Consider the following 19,950-nt stretch of genomic DNA (forward strand, 5'->3'; position numbering starts at 1 on the left):
ATCGACGGAAATGTGTGAGGAAGACTCGAGCGGGCGATACATATATATAATATTAGAAGCACCTTCGATAATTTCAAGGAGAATTGAATGCATGGCAAATTTTGAATTTCAAATTTCATAATTTTTAACATATTAGTTATTAACACGTGAAAAAATAAAATTTTTGTAAATATTTCTTAAATACATTTAACATTTTCCATAGATAAAGGACCCATACATGATAAGTATAGACAATATTAATTACTTCTGAAGATTTGTTTTCTCCTTTTCCTTTTCATTTCCTCTTTTCCGATTGAGCACCAACACATAATCCATGCAAATTTGATCAAAACAGTTTTTTTTTTTTTAATAATAAATATGACTCTTGAATTTAACATAAAAGAAATTGATTCATGGCCTTTTGATTTAACGATTTACCAGGTATACAATTTAATTTAGTAATTTGTAAAGCTTTCCTTTACAGCTAGGCTGCTAATCTCATTGCTATATACAATTATACATGGCCGGACTTTGTCCGAATTGTTTACTCAAACACCATGTATATATAACATGCACACTACAACAAATATACTTTTTCTAGGCAACCTTTCGTTGGAAAAATTGTCATTTTCATCACAAAAATTTGATGATTGTGTTGGGATTAATTGGTTATTAAAGACTAATTTGACGTATAACTATAACGCCCAGATCCTGCAAAGGTCGGAGAGTTACTCCTTGTCACTTAAACTCATATTCCAATAATATATTTAGAGACTCAAACTTCTCAATAACACAAAGATATCATTGTTTTAAAACGACTATTTCCAAAATAATTAACTAATAACACCTCTCTTCTCTTCTCAGAGGATTATTTCGTATAGATTGGAGAGGCATCCTCATATCAGAATCTGCTAAGGCTTCGGTTTTAGGCTTGTTTATTGTTTTGTTCATTTTTTTGGTGGTTCTATTGTCCTTTTTATAGGCTTGTGATTCTAGGCCTTTTAAATGTTTTGCGGCTTTTGTTTTGTTATCTTTGGCTTTGGTTGCTTTTTGATACTCGAGATTTTTATTTTTATTTTCTATTTTTTGTAAATCTTAAGTGCTTTATTTGTTATCACGGTATTCTTCAACCATAAGTGAGAACTATTAATAAACTTGGGACAGGGTTGCTGTGTGGGTGGTTACTGACTCTTAAAAAAAATAAAAAACTAAGAACACCTCAAAGTCTCAAAATGAAAGTCAACCTTCCAAAATATCCATTCAACAAAGCAAAACGAAACTACTTAATAAAGTTCTTGAATCACCAAAGTACCCACTTTGAATTTAATATACCATACTCACATAGGCTTACTCAAGCTCCATATTCTTGAACTTCAACTGAAAATCCAAAACCTATACTCACATAAGGGTGAGTTATCAACAACTCAGTAAGCAGAGAATATATACTAGCATGCAAACATGAGCATTTATAGAGTTCAGAATGCGAAACAAAATATCTTACAAAATATCAAAGTGAAGTTTTCAAAAAACTTTCTTATTCCAAAAAAAAAAAAAAAAAAATCCTTTGGCATATCGTAAACTGAAACATCATCTTCACATTACATCAAAGCATCATATCGAGACAGAGATTATGTTTAACCTCTGTGATAAGGTTATAAACCACTATTATACCTGTGGCTAGGTCGTATTCCATGTTTAACCCTTGTGGTAGGTTTATAAACCACGATTATACCTATGGCTGGGTCATATTCCATGTTTAACCCCTATTGTAGGGTTGTAAACCACCATTATACCTGTGGTGGGGCCATAAGCCACTATTATACCCATGACAAGGCCTTAACAGAAATAGAACAAACATATCATCGAAAACAGATCATATTCAGATGTACAATCACAAACCCATGCCAAAAGTTTTTAGCTTACATGGGTCACACACTCCAATGATAAGTGCTCAAAGTGTGTGCAACATGCAATTCAGGGTGCATTAATAATAATCGCAGCGGAGAAATAAAGGGTAACCATCTAAGTACCAAAATTTTAAAATAGTACAGCAAAATAAAAATCCTCAAAGAGGTTATACATTCATGCGACCAAAAAAAATAAAAGGCATACACATAACATAAGGGACGCAAATCCTACAATCATCGAGCAACATCAGCAAGTCACTCATCTAGCGAAGCCAGTCCCTCAGGCTCAACATCTTCATCTGCATCAAAGTCTACGATTCCATAAAGAACCATAAGGTAGAAATACCACAATGAGATCATGAAATCTCATCAAGTAAGCAACATCCAAGAGATTCAAACATATTCAATACAACCAACATGTCCACAACTACATGGGAAGACATGCAAGAACCAAATCCATCATTTTTCCCGAAATTGACACATTTACCAACACACGCCAAAAAAACTCATTTGGCCCAAAACACATTCATTTATTACAATCCACCATTTTTTCAGACAATTGTCTAAACATATCCATTTATTATGCATGCACCATGGTCTCTCCTAAAAACCATTCACATACCCTGGCTCCCTTCGTCACACCAGGGGTAACGACTGTGCATGTGACTTCATAATGAGCGATACCTAGCTCCACGTCCAATGCATTCATGACCAGACATCCTTTAGTCCCCACCAGCAGAGGGGCGACGGAGTCAACACGAGAGCGTTACCATCTCATCCAATCCCGTTGTCGCCCAGCAACAGACTAGGGGACTTCACCTCAGTTTATTACACTCCCGAGTGACCAGAAGAGCTCGACCGAGATAATGCCCCATCATGACTTGGGGTCGTGATACCCATGCACCCTAAAATTATTTCTTGACACCTCCACACCAAAACACCATTTTCACCCATTTCATAACACTATCAAAGGGCATAGTATTTATCAATAACAAGCCAAACAATTATCAATACAAAAATGCAAATGCATGATAGCCAATATATTGGATGACATGGCAAGAAACACATCAAGCAATATACATCAAAAACAATCACAAAAATAGTTACACAAACCAACTATACACGTATTCCCACCCTCAGTTTCTGGCCCAAGGCCCAAACCAACCTCAACTATAATTTAATTTATCCAACAATCCGGCCGAGTCCAACCAACCAGACTGCAGAAACAAAGTTAGTGTAAAAGTATTGATTAAATCTCAAAGAGGTTCATTGAAAAATTACTTATAATAACATAAAGGAAAATCTGGAAGCGCTAAATCATGGGTGATGCCAAAAGTGGTGGAGTAGTGTTTTCAAGGGGTTGGTCGTGGGCTTCAAAACTGGGAAATAAAGGGGAAAGCTAGGGCTAAGCATGGCAGAGCTAAGGGAGGCTGGTGGACCTATTGGTGGTAGCTGGAGGCCGTGGGTGGCGGCACATAATGGTGGATCTAGAGATCTCGTGCGTGAAAGAGAGAGAAATGGGAAAGGGTCGTAGGTCTCGGTTGGGGAAAGAGGAGGAGCTAGGAAGCTTGAGGGAGGTTGATGATGGTCAGGCAAGACAAGGATGGCTACTGGCAGCAGCGCTAAGGCCGTGCAATGGTGAAACCAAGTGGGAGAAACCCATTAGGGTTGTGCTCCTGTGAGGGTGGAAGGGGGCTCATGGGGCTAGGTCCGTTGGGGTGTTGGTCACCAGTGTGAGAGGAAGTTAGTGCAATGGTCGGTGATGCCACCGAGTGGCACATGGCAGGGTTGAGCTTAGAAAAGCACACAGTTTGAGAGAGGGAGGGGGTTCCATCTGGTTGCAAGGGGGAGGGAAGAGAGAGGAAAAAGGGAATAGGGGAAAAAGCTAAAGGCTTGGAGTTCTAATCCCAACCCTTCATCCTAGGGTTCCCAATCTAATCCAATGGTGAGGAAATAAATATAAAGTTAACTAACCTAAAATAGATAAAAAGACAAATAAAAAAACAATACTTTAGTAATAATAAAATAAAATAATAAAACCCAACAATAAAATAATTTGAAATAAAGAGCCAATAAATAATAGACAATACTTAATAACAAGAAAAAACACAATAAATTAAATTACACAACTTAAGCAATGATAACAATAAAATACTATAACCCAAATAATAATAACCAATTTAGAATAAAAGAACCAATAAGAATAATTAGCAAAATCAATATTTGAAAATACAAGGAAATGAGGGATATCACATATAATACCCAAAATTAAACTACTCTAGAGTCACTCATTAACTCACAAAGTAACTTAAAACCCACCATAAGCAATGTCCAATTCAACTATCAATATAGAGTTTTGCTATATACAAACAAAGTCACGTACTAATTTAGATAGTAATACTGATTACTTCATATTCAAAATTTAAATTAGTACTATTTTCAATAAAATCTACTTTTTAACCAATCACATTAGATTAGTTTACATATAAGTATACAATTGTGCTTGCAACTAGATTTTTCCATCAATATATAATCCCAAAACAACCCACATATAGCTCAAAACAACAATCAGAGATTCCCAGACAGTCACATAAACTCATATTGCAACACATCCTTAACGGTCACATTATGACTCAACGGCCAACGACTTCACCCAAAAGGCAACAACCAACCTTCAAATATCCATACAACCATCGACACATTAATCCCACCAACAACACAAACAACCTCAGTTTCCAACCCATCTCAACACTAGTACACTACTACAATCAGTACCACAACTTCAAATAATTTAAGTTTTAATCATACAAAACCCACCAGCACAGTGGTATATTGTAAAGAGGAGTGAAATTATGATACCTAACTTCCTACAATGATGAGTGGGATTAGGGAGTGACACCCGCTGCCTAGAGATTAGATTACTTCTCTACTATCACTTGGCAGCAAGACACAAGAAGGTTCACACGATCAAACTAAAACACAACAACCAATATTCAATGAGAGTAATATTGCACCACTATACAGCGAAGGAAATATACATATAAAAATAAATTAAAATAATATAAAATAATAAAAATAAAAATACGAACACCAAGAAAATGAGATTCCAAATTTAGAGAAACAATTAGACTTACCGATGTTCACATAGGGTGGATAACAATACCGGTTAGTGACCGAAATCAAGTGAGGTGTAGAGGAACTCTGAAATTATGCTAAATTTTTCATAAATCAGCAATGAGAGAAAGGGGAGGGTGAGGTGAAAGTTTGTGCGTGAGTGTGAGAACAGAGAGTGGTGAGTGAGAGAAAATGAGAGTGGTCTGTTGGAGGAGACTGGGCATGAGATATAAGAAAGGAAACTGTAGCGAAGTGGGGGAGCAAAAAGAAAATAAACTGATGGGGGAGAGAAAAGGAATCGAGGGAGGGAAAATTGAAAAGAAAAGGAGAAGAACATACCTTAAAGGGCTGGGCTTTCTTTTGGGTCTGGGCTTGGGCTCGGGTGATGGGTACCAAAATGGACCTAGTCTTAAAAATCTCTTTCAAGTTCTAAATAGGCTAATTACAAGGTTGAGAGCCAAGAAGATCAAAGAGATAATGCAAGGATTAGTGCAATCTACTTGGAACGAGTCTAGCAAGAGCCCAATATTCAAGATGGGTTTGAAGGATGAAGATCTAGTTTTAATTCATTTGATACAAGTTTATGAAAATTTTATGACATTTGATGACTTTTATTCATTGTGAGTTGAGTCTATCTCTTCTTATTCTTGAATGAACTTTTGAACTTATCAAAGATAAATCATTACCTTTGTGGCGTTCCTCATTTATAATATGGGTTCTTGAGACAGGTTTTTTAACTAGTCTAGATTTTCATATAATCTAGGTTTCTTGAAATGGATTCCTCAATGGGTCTAAGTTTTTTCATTTACTTGATTTTGGTTTTATTGGGTGAGTCTTCAAATTGATTGTGGATTCAAAAGATTTCATTCCTGCAGTTCATATCTCCAAGTACTACAATAACAATGGAAGCAAACAAAGAAATAATGACACTTACACAAAGAATACCAAGATTTAAGGGTTCAGCTCTATGTGAGCCTACATCCACTAGCAGGGTTGGTCTCAACGAATTCACTATCAACAACAATGGAGTATAAGTGATCAATTACAAAATCCTTAATCCCAAAGCCTCAATACATCCACTGAACACTCAGGATTCTTCACAAAACGATTCTCTCTGTACAATGTTTGGATGCTGATAACTTTCAGATACATGAAGAAAACCATGTATTTATAGTACATGGCATTAGAACCCTAATTTCATAATATTCGCTCGAGCGGAGTGTCGAGCAGTGTCGAGTGGATGTTTAGGGCAAACACTCACTTTAGCTAAGTTTCGAGCAAACTCACGGGCTGGCTTCCTGCTCGATCTAACTATTGAGCAAACTCTCTTCCTGAAGCTTCACTCGAGCAGACTATCAATCAAAGTGTCTAGCCAAGGTCGTTTGAGCTAGAGTCAAGCCAGAATCAAGTCAGGCTCAAGCCAAGATCGAGCAACAATCAAGCCAAGCCTCTGAAATGGCATTTTCAGCAGGAAATCAAGCCAAACTCAACAAATCTCCACATTGGCTTGAATTTTGTCAAGCCTGAACAAAATCCATTAACCAAAAAACTGACCCCGAACACAATGTCTATCCTTGAAGAACTCAATTTCCACCCAAAAGTCTTCAATTTCATAGACAGTTTGACCAAATCAGATGCTTGGTCCTAATGAAGAATCTCAATCTATTCACATGAAGACAAACACACCACTATACAAATTGCTTACTTGAACAACGGAAATTCTCTGCCAAAGTAAGGATACCACGAAGTTTGCATGAGCATATCCCAAAAGTGGCCAAACTGGCTCCTTTATCTATTAAATGAAACTATAGAATGCTCTCACCGTGCACCAATGCCAAAGTCAAAATCATGTTCCTTTCCAATAGTATGATCTATAGTACCACCTACACTCTATTGTGAAGCTCTCCCATTAACTCCACATTCTTGCAATAACCCTGCTCTCATTTCTTGTGCAAACAACAATTGAAAAAACTGTAAAAGGAGAAGGCTCACCCAATAGCAAGCTCTTCTCAACAGTCCATTCATCCGTTCAATTACTCCATTTATGTGTAGTGGACCCAACTGTATGGTCTGCAAGATGCTCTACCTTCTTATTTGTAGATCACTAGCCTTCTCAAGTACTTGACCGTACCAAACATGTTACTCATTGTTTCAGAAAAAATAAGTCAAGTCTTTCCTCAAAATAGTCATCAAACAAATATGAGTACAAACAAGGCACCACATCACACAAGATGTACCCCAAAAAAAAAAAAAGAAATAAACTACAGTAAACCTGATTCTACACTACTTTACAAGAATATAATGCCAAGAAAAAAATCAAGCTTTCCTGTCCTCTGTCACACAAAGCAAAAAAATCTTCCTACTCACAAGTGACCACACTTGTTCACCCATATGGCCTAATCACATATGTGAGTAATACCTGAATCTGTAACGTCTAAAGAGGTAGATCCACCAATCATTGTACTACCCTAAAGAAAATAAAGACCACCTGTCTTCCTCCCTGTCATTATCACCGAAGAGCCCTTATAGACTCCGATGACTCCACCTGCAACTAAATACTGATAACCAAAGGAATCTAAAATGCCCAAAGATATAAGATTTTTCTTCAAAAATGGAATATGCCGAACGTTAGACAAGGTTCTAACAGTTTCATCATACATCTTATTATTCATAAGCAAAACAAAATCACCATTGACTAATTCGTAGGTTAGTGGGAGAGTTCCTCAACCACGTTACCTTGGTAAAAAGAGTTTGGCAGGAGAGTCCCTCGACCTCTCGACTCTTTGGCGAGAAGGTGTAACGGGAGATCCCTTGACCGTTTTACCATTAAATTTTAGGTTAGTGGGAAAGTTCCTCAATCACATCACCTTTGAGAGAAGAGTTTGGAGGGAGAGTCCGTCGACTACTCGACTCTTTGATGAGAGGTGTAACAAGAGATCTTTCGACTATTTTACCTTTAAATTTTTGGTTAGTGGGAGAGTTCTTCAACCACATTACTTTAGCGAAAAGAGTTTGGTGGGAGTGTCCCTCGATTGCTTGAATCTTTGGCGAGAAGGTGTAACGAGAGATCCCTCGACCATTTTACCTTTAAATTTTAGTTTAGTGTGAGAGTTCCTTGACCACATCATATTTGCGAGAAGAGTTTGGCGGGAGAGTCCTTCGACCGCTCGATTCTTTGGTGAGAAGGTGTAATGGGTGATCGGTTGGTCAAGCGGTCGAGGGACTCTCCCACTAACCAAGTTTTGAACTCTTCTTGCCATCCAACTAAAAGAAAGGAAATAAATGGAGATGAACAAACTGTGCAAGGAAATGCCCAAGTATATCGCATAACAAATTTAACTGTGAGGCATGAACAGATCGCTACAAAAACAAAAGGAAGAAATTACATTGCATCAAACTCGATCAAACATATCATAAAGTGTAAATTGTTCCCTTATGGGTTACAAAACAAAAGCATATAAACATAGTTTTCAAGATAGGCGAGCAGGAGGAAAAGCATCTAACATGTCATCTGATTGAGCTATTTTACACTTAAATTCGAATCAATCACACTTTTCTTACTAGTAATTGAATGGGTTAGGCCTCAATAAATCAATTCTAACTCAATTGATAACAACCTAATTTTATGATCTTAATCTCTAATTTATTACATGAAATTGAGGATGTTAATTGTGGTTCAAATATGCAGGTGAGCCATGCAGAAATTTCCAAGACTTCACGCACGGAAAGTACATTGCACTATCTCATGGTTCTGCCCTGCTACTCACCACACTAAAAAAAAAAAAAAAAAAAAAAAAAAAAAAAAAAAAAAAAAAAAAAAAACCTCTCAAACATGCTGTCAAGCAGCCTTCAACGTGAACAGTTCTATTGGCACGCAGCAGCTTCTTGTTTGGAAAATGATGGATGCATGCTTATCTTCAAAGTGGACCCACCTTGACCCTTCTTCAACTAAAGCATAACAATGTATCACATAGAAATATGCAGAAGCACAAGCATGATTATATTCAGTGGACCCACTTGACTCCTTTTCCAAAAGGACAACACATCAATCTTGGATCATTCTTCAACAAAGAATAATGCTGCTTCAACAATCCTCCTATCGAACAAAGCATTCCGTGGAATTGACTTCAACATGGAAAAAGCACTTCAAGCACCTGTGCCAAACGAAATTTTTCCCTTATCTTCAAATTGGACCCACTCCTCTTTCAATGGATTTAATTCCAATCACATGGAAAAGTTGCAACTCACATGCCACGGTTTGTCTTCAAGTGCACACGCACATTTATTTTGACTTTTCATCACCACACCTTGCAATATGCTCTTCATGTTATATCAAACTGGACCCCACAGAAAAGCAAGTTGGACTTACTCTACAAGCTGATAGAAGCCGGCTTGCGTCAATTTCATATTTATCTTCAAACCGTGCAGAAGTCTACAAGCAAGCTGGGATGCACTTGGACCTGTTTGACCCACTTGACTCTTCTCCTAAAAGCATAACCATGGAATGGTCCAAGTGGACCCCACGGCCACCTGCATCACTATATGAAGCTTCCACTTTGATTCAATGGATTTAACTTCACCCTCACGGAAATTCTACGCCAAAAGCAAGCACATGAGGCTTATCTTCAAGCACCTACGTTTCTCCTAAAGACATAACATTCAAATCATGGAAATATGCAGAGCAATCAGGAAATATGTAGAGCAACGTTTGACTACTAGCATGCTTACTGCTCCTAAAAGCATAACGAGTGAATCACGGAAATCATCTTGAAGACCACGGCCACCTGCGTCTCACCCTTCACGTCCAGCCGAATCCTACACCAGCACATTTCATGGAAAGCTACATTTCACACGGATCTTTGCACCAGATGGATACCAGTTCACGCGAGACATTGTTGCAGCAGAGCTTCTTTCCATTCTTAGACATATAGCTACTGCCAATAGAAGAGTGCCTCGGTTACACAAAGTCACGCCTGCAATGCAGCCATTTTTTGTGTTTTGGTCTGAGTGTATGGAAAGACAACTCTTTTGTTACCTCAACGATGGGAGAAAACGCAAGGGAGGGGGAGAAAAACACTTGGTTTTTGCTAGAGAATTCTAGAGACTCCGAAACCCATTTTTCCTTTCCATGTTTTCAGTTTTTACATTTCCCTTTCTTTGTGTTTGATTCAAGCTTTTATTTACATTTCATCTACATTAATTTGTTCTTATTTAGTTTATTTTCAGTTCAGCCGAACATTTCCAGTAGCTATTACGTTGAATTCATTTTTCATTCATATGTAACTTTTTTTCTGTAATTTCCATTCATCTTCATTCCACTCTTGCTTGGTTCATGTTGGTTGCTTGGGACTGTTTGTACTTTTACATTAGATTATCTTCATTGGAGTTGATTATTCTAAGTAGTGTAATTTTTTCTGGTTTAGATTGAACCTATTGGATGGAAAATAGTGGCTTTTTGGTTGGCACACATGGTGTTTGATAAAATATCCTTTAGAACATAAATTTCGTGAACTTTCTTTTATTGCTTGGAAATATTAGATTAGATGACATTGGTGAATGTGGTTTAGCTTCTTAAGCGAGGATAATTATAATTTAATCAATGCACATTCACAAATCCATTTAATGTATGGAAGCAATTGAAGTAGCGTCAAGGTGCATTAGAGCGAAACTTATTACTTGCTAGCTAAGTATTTCCTATTCTCCACTCTTGTTAACACTCTATTTTACTCACTTTTCTTGCATATTTTTAGCACTCATTCACCATCTCAAAAAAATTAATTCTCATTGTGAATATCATCGGAGATAGCCTTAGTTAATAATTTTATTTTAATTTCGATAGTGAATGAATTTGCATTTTAAACTAATTGTTCCTTGAGGAAATGACTTAGGGACTTCCCTATTACTACTTGACAACTCTTATACTTGGGAGTAATTCTAAAACAATTTTTAAATTGAGTCATCATCCCAACCAAAAGATCATTCAAAATTTTCAAAAGCAGCAGGGCTGGCACTAAGGGATTTCCACGCCAAAGTTTGCAAGTCTATCTTAGGCTCTTGGAGGAGAAGTTCATGTAATTGCTTGATCCCGAGCTTTAAACCTAGGCCCTATGATTGTAAATGGACATTGGGAGCTGCCACCAGTTGAGGAAGGACCCAAGCAAGTTCATGTTTAGATTTTCTCAAAGCAACATTTAGCTCTGTCATCTTCTTCTTCGAAATCGCCAACTTTCTCTTGGCACACTCAACAACTTCATTCAGTTGGTGGTACTGGTGGTCGCTATCCTTAATAAGGCTTTTCTCTTTAGCCAAATTCTTCTCGGCCTGTTCCTTCTCCCCTTCCACCATGCTCATCTTTGTGTTAAGCTCTCACCAATCATCCTTAAGAGAAACCAAACAAGAATCATAATCGGTTTTGGATTTTTCCAGCTTTTCAAGATCTACCTTCGCTTGAGCAAGATTGGCGACCAAGGCATCCCGTTCTTTTGAAGTGGCCCCCACCTAAACAACTAAGGCATCTCGTTCTTTTAAGATGGCCTCTGCCAAAGCAGTCAAGGCATCTCAATCTCCAATGCAGAGCTCGCCAGTTCTTCCCAAAGCAAATCAACTTGGGCATGGAGTCGCCCTTATATGCACTGGAACTAGCCAGGATTTGGGCCAACTCACAAGCTATTTAGTCCTTCTCGGCATGAGCTGTACGGATAGCACTGTGAGCTTGACCAATGAAAGATAACATAGATTGGTTTCTTCCTCCAATTGCAAATGATTGTCCATCAAGTTTGCAGCCAAGAGGTCAACTCCCTAAAAAAAATTTAAAAAAAAAAAAGTGAGGCAGGAAAGAGGGGAAGTTTTTGGTTTTAGAAAAGACGTCATACAAGTGAAAATGGAAAAAACAAACATAAGAAATTTACCAGCGAGAGGATGCTTCTAAGATTTTGAAAGGTAGAATGGAAGGCCACCTCACGGCGAGTACGCGGGGATGACGAGGAACTTGCTAGGCAAGAACTAGAAGAACTTCACAAGTCAGGAACTCTAATGGTGACGTTAGCGAAATTTCCTTGGGCAGGAATTTCCCCAACTGTCTTAGAGGGAATAGAGACACAAATTGTCACGAGCACCTCCCAAGGCACCTCCGTTCACGAGCTAGAAAGAACCTTAGTGTCATTGCCTTGGGGAGAGGACACCCGATCAACTAAAGGATTCTCCTCGCCTAAATCTCGAGAAGGTCCTTCATCTTTGATATGAGAGATACTGAAAGGTGAGAAAGGAATCAATATCTTACTCCCACTTGCCGTAGATACAATTCGCACCGTAGATATAGTCAAAAAATCAAAGGGCAAATCAAGAGTAAATCCACCAAAAATGATATAAGCAAGGGGAAAACCAGGTACTGTTACTGTCTCTTCAACATGTTCGGGCTGAGGAGACTCCATAAGGGCATCCAAAGAAGGAAAATTTGCTTTCACTGACAAGGGTCCAGCAAATAAATCGGGGTTCAAGAAGGCAATGTCCTTGCCCTCCTCAAAATGAACCGTATCACCTTCATGACGCACAACACTAGTTAAATTAGGCAAAGAGCCTGTGATTTCACTAATAGTTCCTTCAGCAATGACCCTGGCTGCAACTTCATCAGTAGCAGCGTCAGTAGCTAATACAGTCTCAAGATCATCCTCAGCCATAGCCATAACATCCTTAAGGGAAAGGATCAGGGGTAATACAAAGGCGGTCAGTCCCTCATGGGTACTCAGCTGCACACGAGAAGCAACAGACTTAGCACCACCACTTGCCTAAGGGGAAGGAAAGGAGCCAAATCTCACCGAACCAAACTCAGGCTCCTTATGAGTAATCGACGTCACCCGAGGAGAAACTAACTTGACACCACTACTCACTTGAGGAGGAGGTGAGGAGCTACGCCTCACCAAGCCATTGTCATCCAAATGGGAGGAAATGCAAGCCCTTTTACTCTTCTTCTTCTTCTTCCCACTGGCATCAGGTCGGGACTTTCTCTTTTAATCGCCTACTGACTAAAGGGAACCCAAAAATTCACAACTAGGCACCATAAAAAACCTTTCGATATTACTAGGGATCAAAATAATATCTGAAAAACATGACTTGGGATTATTTTGAACCCAAGTCCAAGTGCACATGAGCCTTTTCACAAGGGAAAAGAAGGACCTCAAAATCTTCCTCATCAGGAACATGGGACCAACAAGCCCTAAGGGGCAACTCCCGATTGTGAACTTCATCTACGGGAAATTCCCAACTCGTACCAGAAATAAAGAAAAACTTATTTGCCCAGTCTTTGGCATGAGAATACTTGCATTCTAATTCAACCAATTTGTTATGGGACCTAAAACTGCAAAAGTTTCCCTTCAAATGCCTAAACCCGTGAAGCAACAAGAATTAACGGGCTGTTATGTAAGGATACTCATCACCCATGAGTTCTGATACCCTTCGCCGCAAGACACAACATCCCATCAAGATTATCTAGACATTGGGCACCAGTTGGGCTGGAGCAAGCCCTAGGACATCCAACACATCGCGGATTGGCCACACAAAAGGTAATTGATGCCCCATAGTGAACATCGCAAGATAAAGGGCAATGGAAACAGTCATACCTCTTGCATCAACAGCCCTCTAGTTTGGGGTGGGTGCCCTCAAAATAGCAGAATCAAGAATGTTGAAGTTGTTTCGGGAGCTCTCAAGCTTGCGAGAAGAAACTTTTGAGGACCACCGATGGCAAATAATATGGATGCCGGATAATGCCAAGCTTCTCCACTAGGGTTTGTAGGAGTATCAACAACGCGAGTGGAAGAATCGTAGGGTGGCGAAGGACCCCGAGTAGAGGCCACGACTTTGCCCTTGGAAGAAGACGCCATGGAAGGGAAGTGAAAGTTCACAAGAAAGAATGAAACTACCCAGAAGAAAAGCAAGAACCCAAGAATGGCAAGAAACTTGAGAAAGAGAAGGAGAATAAGAAAAAGGCGTGAATGTGAAACGACACACTGACAATTAATACTCGATTAATGAAACGATGCATTGACAATTGGATGTAGACAGATAAAAATGACATGGCATCCGATCATGGCATAGGATCAAAACAATTATCGTTTCAAATAAATATGAGATGAACGGCCTCATCCCCAGGATTGAGTTTTAAATAAAAAATGTATCCGTTATCACATAATAACCGAACATTTCAAGAGCTCTATATAAATGAAGAACCCAGGTATGTAAAGGGGATCTGATTCATTAGTATTCAAGAGTTTATTCGATCACTGACTTAGGCATCGAAGACGTTCCCTTGAACCTCCCAAGCCGTATGTCTTAATCTTTAGTTGCAAGTAATTGTGAGTCAGTGACAGTGAAACACACCCATAACAGCAGGCTTATCGTAACTTACTAGCCTAATCATCTTATATGGCCTACTTGGCAGTTACTTTAATAGAAATTATCCGTATTTATTTATAGGCCGTAGAGAAAGTTCGTATTTTCGTTATATAATATGGGGGAGAGTCCAGATATAACTGTACATATGACTAAATCTTTATGTTTTTATCAAAAAAATATATATACTAATTTCTAACATATATTTTCATCTCAACTTAGGTACTTTATAATATCAAGCAATAATGGGACTACTTCTTGTAAATGTAATGATAAATTAAAAGTGAATTAGGAAAAGGATAAAAAATAAAAAAAATGAAAAATAAAAATAAAAGTAAAAAAGATATAAAAATAGAATCAAGCTTAGCTTAAATAAACATAGATTTTATCAAATGGACGGATTATCTTATTAAGTTGGCCTGAGCTTCGTCCAAGTGGTCATCGGCAGCACTGTTTTTGGGCGACGTAGATGCTACGTAAGGAAGCTCATGATGACTTGCCGGAAGTTTCCGCGCCTATGCTTACTTGTATGGATCGGAAATTGTCGTTTGTGGATCTGTTCAGTTTAACTCGATCAACGTTTAAGGTGATCACAATCTTCAGATCAGACGTCCCTTTTTTTAGCTGTTGATTCTTTTTTTCTAATTTTTTGATTAATTAAATCCTGAGATATAGATATTATATATATGTGTGTGCGTACACAAATTATATAAATAATGTTAGAAATTACACCATTTTATACTAACTGCAGTGTGTTTGATTTACAACTACTATACTATTGAGTCAATTAATAATTGTTAGATAGATAAATATATAATCATTATTTATTAACACTACATATATATATATATATATGTATATATATATTTATTTTATAACTGACTGCATTTTCTTCAATATATAAACATCCAATACAAAATACAAGAGTAACGACCCCTATCAACCCAGAAGATAGAAAACAATACAAAGATAAAAATAATTACATATCACCATGCATCTACTAAAACTCTATTTAAAATTATATATAGGCAACTATATATGCCACCATTGAAGAGTATTTTTAATGGATCGGGCATATCTTGCTAGTATATGTGCATCTTCATTTCCTAATTGTCTTCCAACATGAGATATCTCGAAATCTGGATAGAACTTGACAACACAAATTATTTCCAAAATAAGAGCCGATGTGAATCATGTGATGATAGAGTGTCCCTTCCATGTTTTATGGCTTCAACAACATTCCATGAATCTCAATCCAAGATTAAACTGGAAAAACCCATACCTAACACCAATTTGCAAGCCTCTCAAAGCAGCCAAGGATTCAGTTTAGGAAAATGATAGGGTTACAATTCTCCTATATTACTAATTTACTACTCTTTTTATGTTTGTTTTTTTTTAATTTTTTTTTTTTTACTTAATGACTAAGGTAGTGATTATTAATAAAATTATATATTTCTTTAATTTTTTTCTTAATAATTAAGACAGTATCTGGGAAGCTAGGTTCATTTTTGCTTTAATCCACTTCAAAGATACTTTCTAATTCCTCTCTGCTTAAAGAAAAAATCACACCATTCCCACATCATCTCTAAGTATAACACCTACACCAGTACTCATACCGTCATCTTTGAACAAAGCCCCATTAAAGTTCATTTTGACTTTCAAAGCCCCATTAAATTCATCTTGACTTTCCCACTAGGTGGAAGTTTCCATTTAACACTTTCTCCATTTTTCACATATTAATGTACGCGTTAACCCTATATATACGACACGCACATTAATAAGCAACGTATATAATGGTGTAGCTTACAACGTCATTCATGATGATCTCGCACGAGGAAACTTCCTCGTGAAATACGGAAATTTCAAGCCTTACACGGAACACGTACGGTGCTGGAGAACACTTTTGGAACGTTAATATATATATATATATGAGAAACTTCTGTGTTATTGACGGATTGATTTTATATTTATACGAAAGTCATAATATCAATTTCCAAGGACCAATTTCCATGTAATTTCTCTGTATCAAGTCGCATGGAAATTGACATGTAATTTCTCTGTATGGATTCGCTTTTTCATTTCTTCTCCCATTTATGTGTGTGTGTATACTATATATACATGATATTCAGCCCCTAATTATAAATAAACAAGTGCACACGAAGGAAAAATAAAGTGATTGGAAATGGAAGATATTACAAGCGTACTACCGGAAGAATGCATCGCCAAGATAATATCAAAAACATCCCCTTCCGATGCATGCAGGTTGTCGTTGGTCTCCACGGCCTTCAGCTCAGCTGCGGCTTCAAATCTCGTGTGGGAGGGCTTTCTGCCACCCGATTATCAGCACATCATTTCTGAATCGGTTTCGTCGGCATCGTCACAAACATCACCCCTGAATATGTTGTCCAAGAAAGATCTGTATTTCAGCCTCTGCCACAATCCAATCCTCATCGGCAACGGAAACAGGGTAGGCATAATATTTCACTGCCTAGTTATAGAGGATGCCATATATATGAATTCTTTTACCCAATGCCAAGTGGTAATATATAGATTCTCATATATAAAATATGTAGCATGTAGCTATTGGATGATGTTTAGTTCTTGGTAAGTGGTTTTAAAGGGGATGGTGGTTCAACAGAGTTTTGCAATACATAAATGGAGTGGGAAAAAATGTTACATGCTGGGAGCAAGGCAGATAGATATAGCATGGGGAGACACATCCCAGTACTGGAAATGGACTTCTCTTGGCGACTCACCAATACTGCCCAAGTCAAGGTAGAGCTCTCTCTCTCTCTCTCTCTCTCTCTCTCTCTCTCTCTCTGATCTGTGTGTGTATATGAGTGAATGTGCATGCAATCTACGATCATCAATGATGGGGTTACATTTTTGGATAAAATGTGCAGATTTCCGGCAGTTGCTCATCTTGTGCGTGTGTGTTGGCTCGAAATAACGGGCAGAGTCCAGACAAAAATCCTGTCCCCGTACACAACATATGGTGCATACCTTATTTACACCATTGCGAACAGTTTCCAAGGGCTTGGCGTGCCAGTGAAGGTATCTGTTGGATATATAGATGGATGTTGAACGTGATTTTGACGATGCTTATTTGCTATCAAGAAAATCAATAGATACAGCTGATGATCATGAAGGTCAGGAAGGACGATTTCCAAGCAAGAGAGAGGACATGTGGATGGAGATTGAGATGGGGGAATTCTTCAATCATGGCCAAGATAGTAGAGTGGTCGACATGCGCTTGGGGGAGTTTGAATTCCTCAACTGGAAGTCTGGCCTTGTGATCCATGGCATTGAGCTTCGGCCCAAAGAAAAAAGATAAATCATTTAAGAGAAGAGAAATGATTTTGTTTTCTTGGGAGGTTGTTTATTTTCGTAAACATGTACTGTATGGTACAAATAAATGTAGTTTCTACGTACGGACTTCATGAATAGAGAGTACTATGAATAATGATCAAGTAGGTTCTTCGTTCGTAAAAATGAGAGTATTTTCCTATAAATTTCATAGAAAAATCTAGTTATAAATATAATTGTGTATTAATATGTACACCAATCTAATATGATTAGTCAAAAAATAGATTTTATTAGAAATAATACTAATTTAAATTTTAAATATGAAAGAATCAGTATTGATACGCAAATTAATACGCGACTTTACTTCTACGTAACAAAACTCATATTTCATTAATGTTGGTTAGCTTATTTTGTTAAAGGCGTTATAAGATCTTGATAACATTATCCTTATTATAATGAACTCCCGCGCACAGCTTGCAGTTTCATGATTTTAAACAGCGTTTTCCATTTTTTTATAGGCAGATTATAAAATTATGTCATATGATTATTTCTTGTAGTGATATTAACAAACAGGTGCAGAAGGAGAGAGTAGTGTAATTTGTACGTACACCACCAGAAATTAACCAAGCTAAACACAATGCAAGGCAGTCAAGAACATTAATATTATGAGTCTATATATATATGGTGAGAAATGCACCACATCATATATAATAGAATGCAAGTAACATGATAATGTGGTGTATAGCATTACTCTATATATATATATATATATATATATATATATATATTTACACTATAATAGAAAAGGAAAGGCATTTTGCAAGGAACATATATAGTTGCAAAAAGTCATGCTACAAGAAATCAAGCATATTCTAGCGCTCACAATTGTCACAAAAATCTGTAAAAATCGTTGCATTTGATCAATTTCAGCGCTTTTTAATTCGCTGCATGTTTGTCGAAATTAAGGTGTCTTTTCTAACCAATTTCAATGATAGACCAAAAATCGTTGGAAAAAATAATATTACTAGCAATTTTTTATTGTCACAAAGAACTAAAAAAATCGCTGCTAATGGTGTGATCCGTTTAGGGATAAATTGTTGAGAAAAATCAATTGCAGCGATATAAATCGTTGTAATAGATATAGAAATCGCTGGAAATGATGCCTGATCTATTGAATCGATCTGTTCTATTCGTTGCAGTTGAATTTATTTGCAACACATAAAATTGATGGAATAGAATAATTGCAACGAGTTTATAGCTATTTGCAACGATCTTTAGTCGCCAGAAATACTCAATTACAAAATTTAAAAAAAAAATACTATTGAAATTGTATTCAGTAATAATTTTACGTGGTTTATATAGCAAATGTCATAGAGATGTAGTTCTTTCTTTCTATATTGAGAGACCCAATCTAAGCAACCCGCAAGACCCATTATATCAGAGAAAAAAAAATTAATACTAATTAGAAATGGGCTATACGCTGGGGTAGACAAATGGAACCCAAAACCTACAACTTAACTACTAAAGTCAGACAAATCCGGAAATGTAATTAACATTCATTCAAATGTGTCAAATGTGCTGCTCCTCTACCTTTATAAATTATATCTAGTCAGATATAACAATATGCACCTGACAAAATAGCTCCTCACAAGACTGCATCAGCCCTTATACTTGTTGGATATTTGATATTTCACAGCAATCTGGCAGTTATACATAAAATGTATTAGTATACATCATCAGAGCAGTTATAAAGGAGTAGTGCATTCGCTACGCTTATTTAATTTCATAACCAATGTCATAAGGTGCATATATAAAATTTATTGAATTTTCGAGTAAGTTCTCTCTCTACTAAAATAAAGTTTATAATTTTTTAATCACTAACATAGAGATAAGTGTAGGATATTAAGGAGAATGCATGCAGATCATGATCATGAAGCTTCATGTGGAGAGTCCTTAATGCTATCTTACCTACAAAAAATAGCCTTTTAAAGAAAATGGGTTATGTCTAGTGCTTCTTGTCCAATCTGCAATATGGAGGAAGAGTCTGTATGTGATGTTTTCAAAAACATTGTCCAACTACAATGGATGTGTGAGGTGAGGTTGGAAGTCTAGTGAGGTATGGGAATACCCACGATTTTCTCCCCTTTCGGCAGCCGTTCGCTATCGTCTAGCTGCCGCACCACCACCAACATATTCCCCTTCCACTAGTGACCTCTCATGCCTTTTGTGGTTGCAAGTAATTTTTCGAAAAATTTATTGA

The 19,950-nt window shown here is 37.3% G+C and overlaps 1 protein-coding gene across 1 annotated transcript; it reads left to right on the forward strand.

The window, feature by feature from the left end:
* Window positions 1-16,366: 16,366 nt before the first annotated feature.
* Window positions 16,367-17,860, forward strand: LOC122316317 (F-box protein At2g02240-like). Its single transcript, XM_043132849.1, has 4 exons — window positions 16,367-16,851; window positions 17,023-17,159; window positions 17,288-17,463; window positions 17,534-17,860. The coding sequence occupies exons 1-4, from the start codon at window positions 16,567-16,569 to the stop codon at window positions 17,716-17,718; spliced, it is 783 nt and encodes a 260-aa protein (XP_042988783.1). The 5' UTR covers window positions 16,367-16,566; the 3' UTR covers window positions 17,719-17,860.
* The last annotated feature ends 2,090 nt before the right edge of the window (window positions 17,861-19,950 follow it).

This window comes from Carya illinoinensis, chromosome 1 (assembly GCF_018687715.1).
Source record: "Carya illinoinensis cultivar Pawnee chromosome 1, C.illinoinensisPawnee_v1, whole genome shotgun sequence".
NCBI classification, from domain to species: Eukaryota; Viridiplantae; Streptophyta; class Magnoliopsida; order Fagales; family Juglandaceae; genus Carya; species Carya illinoinensis.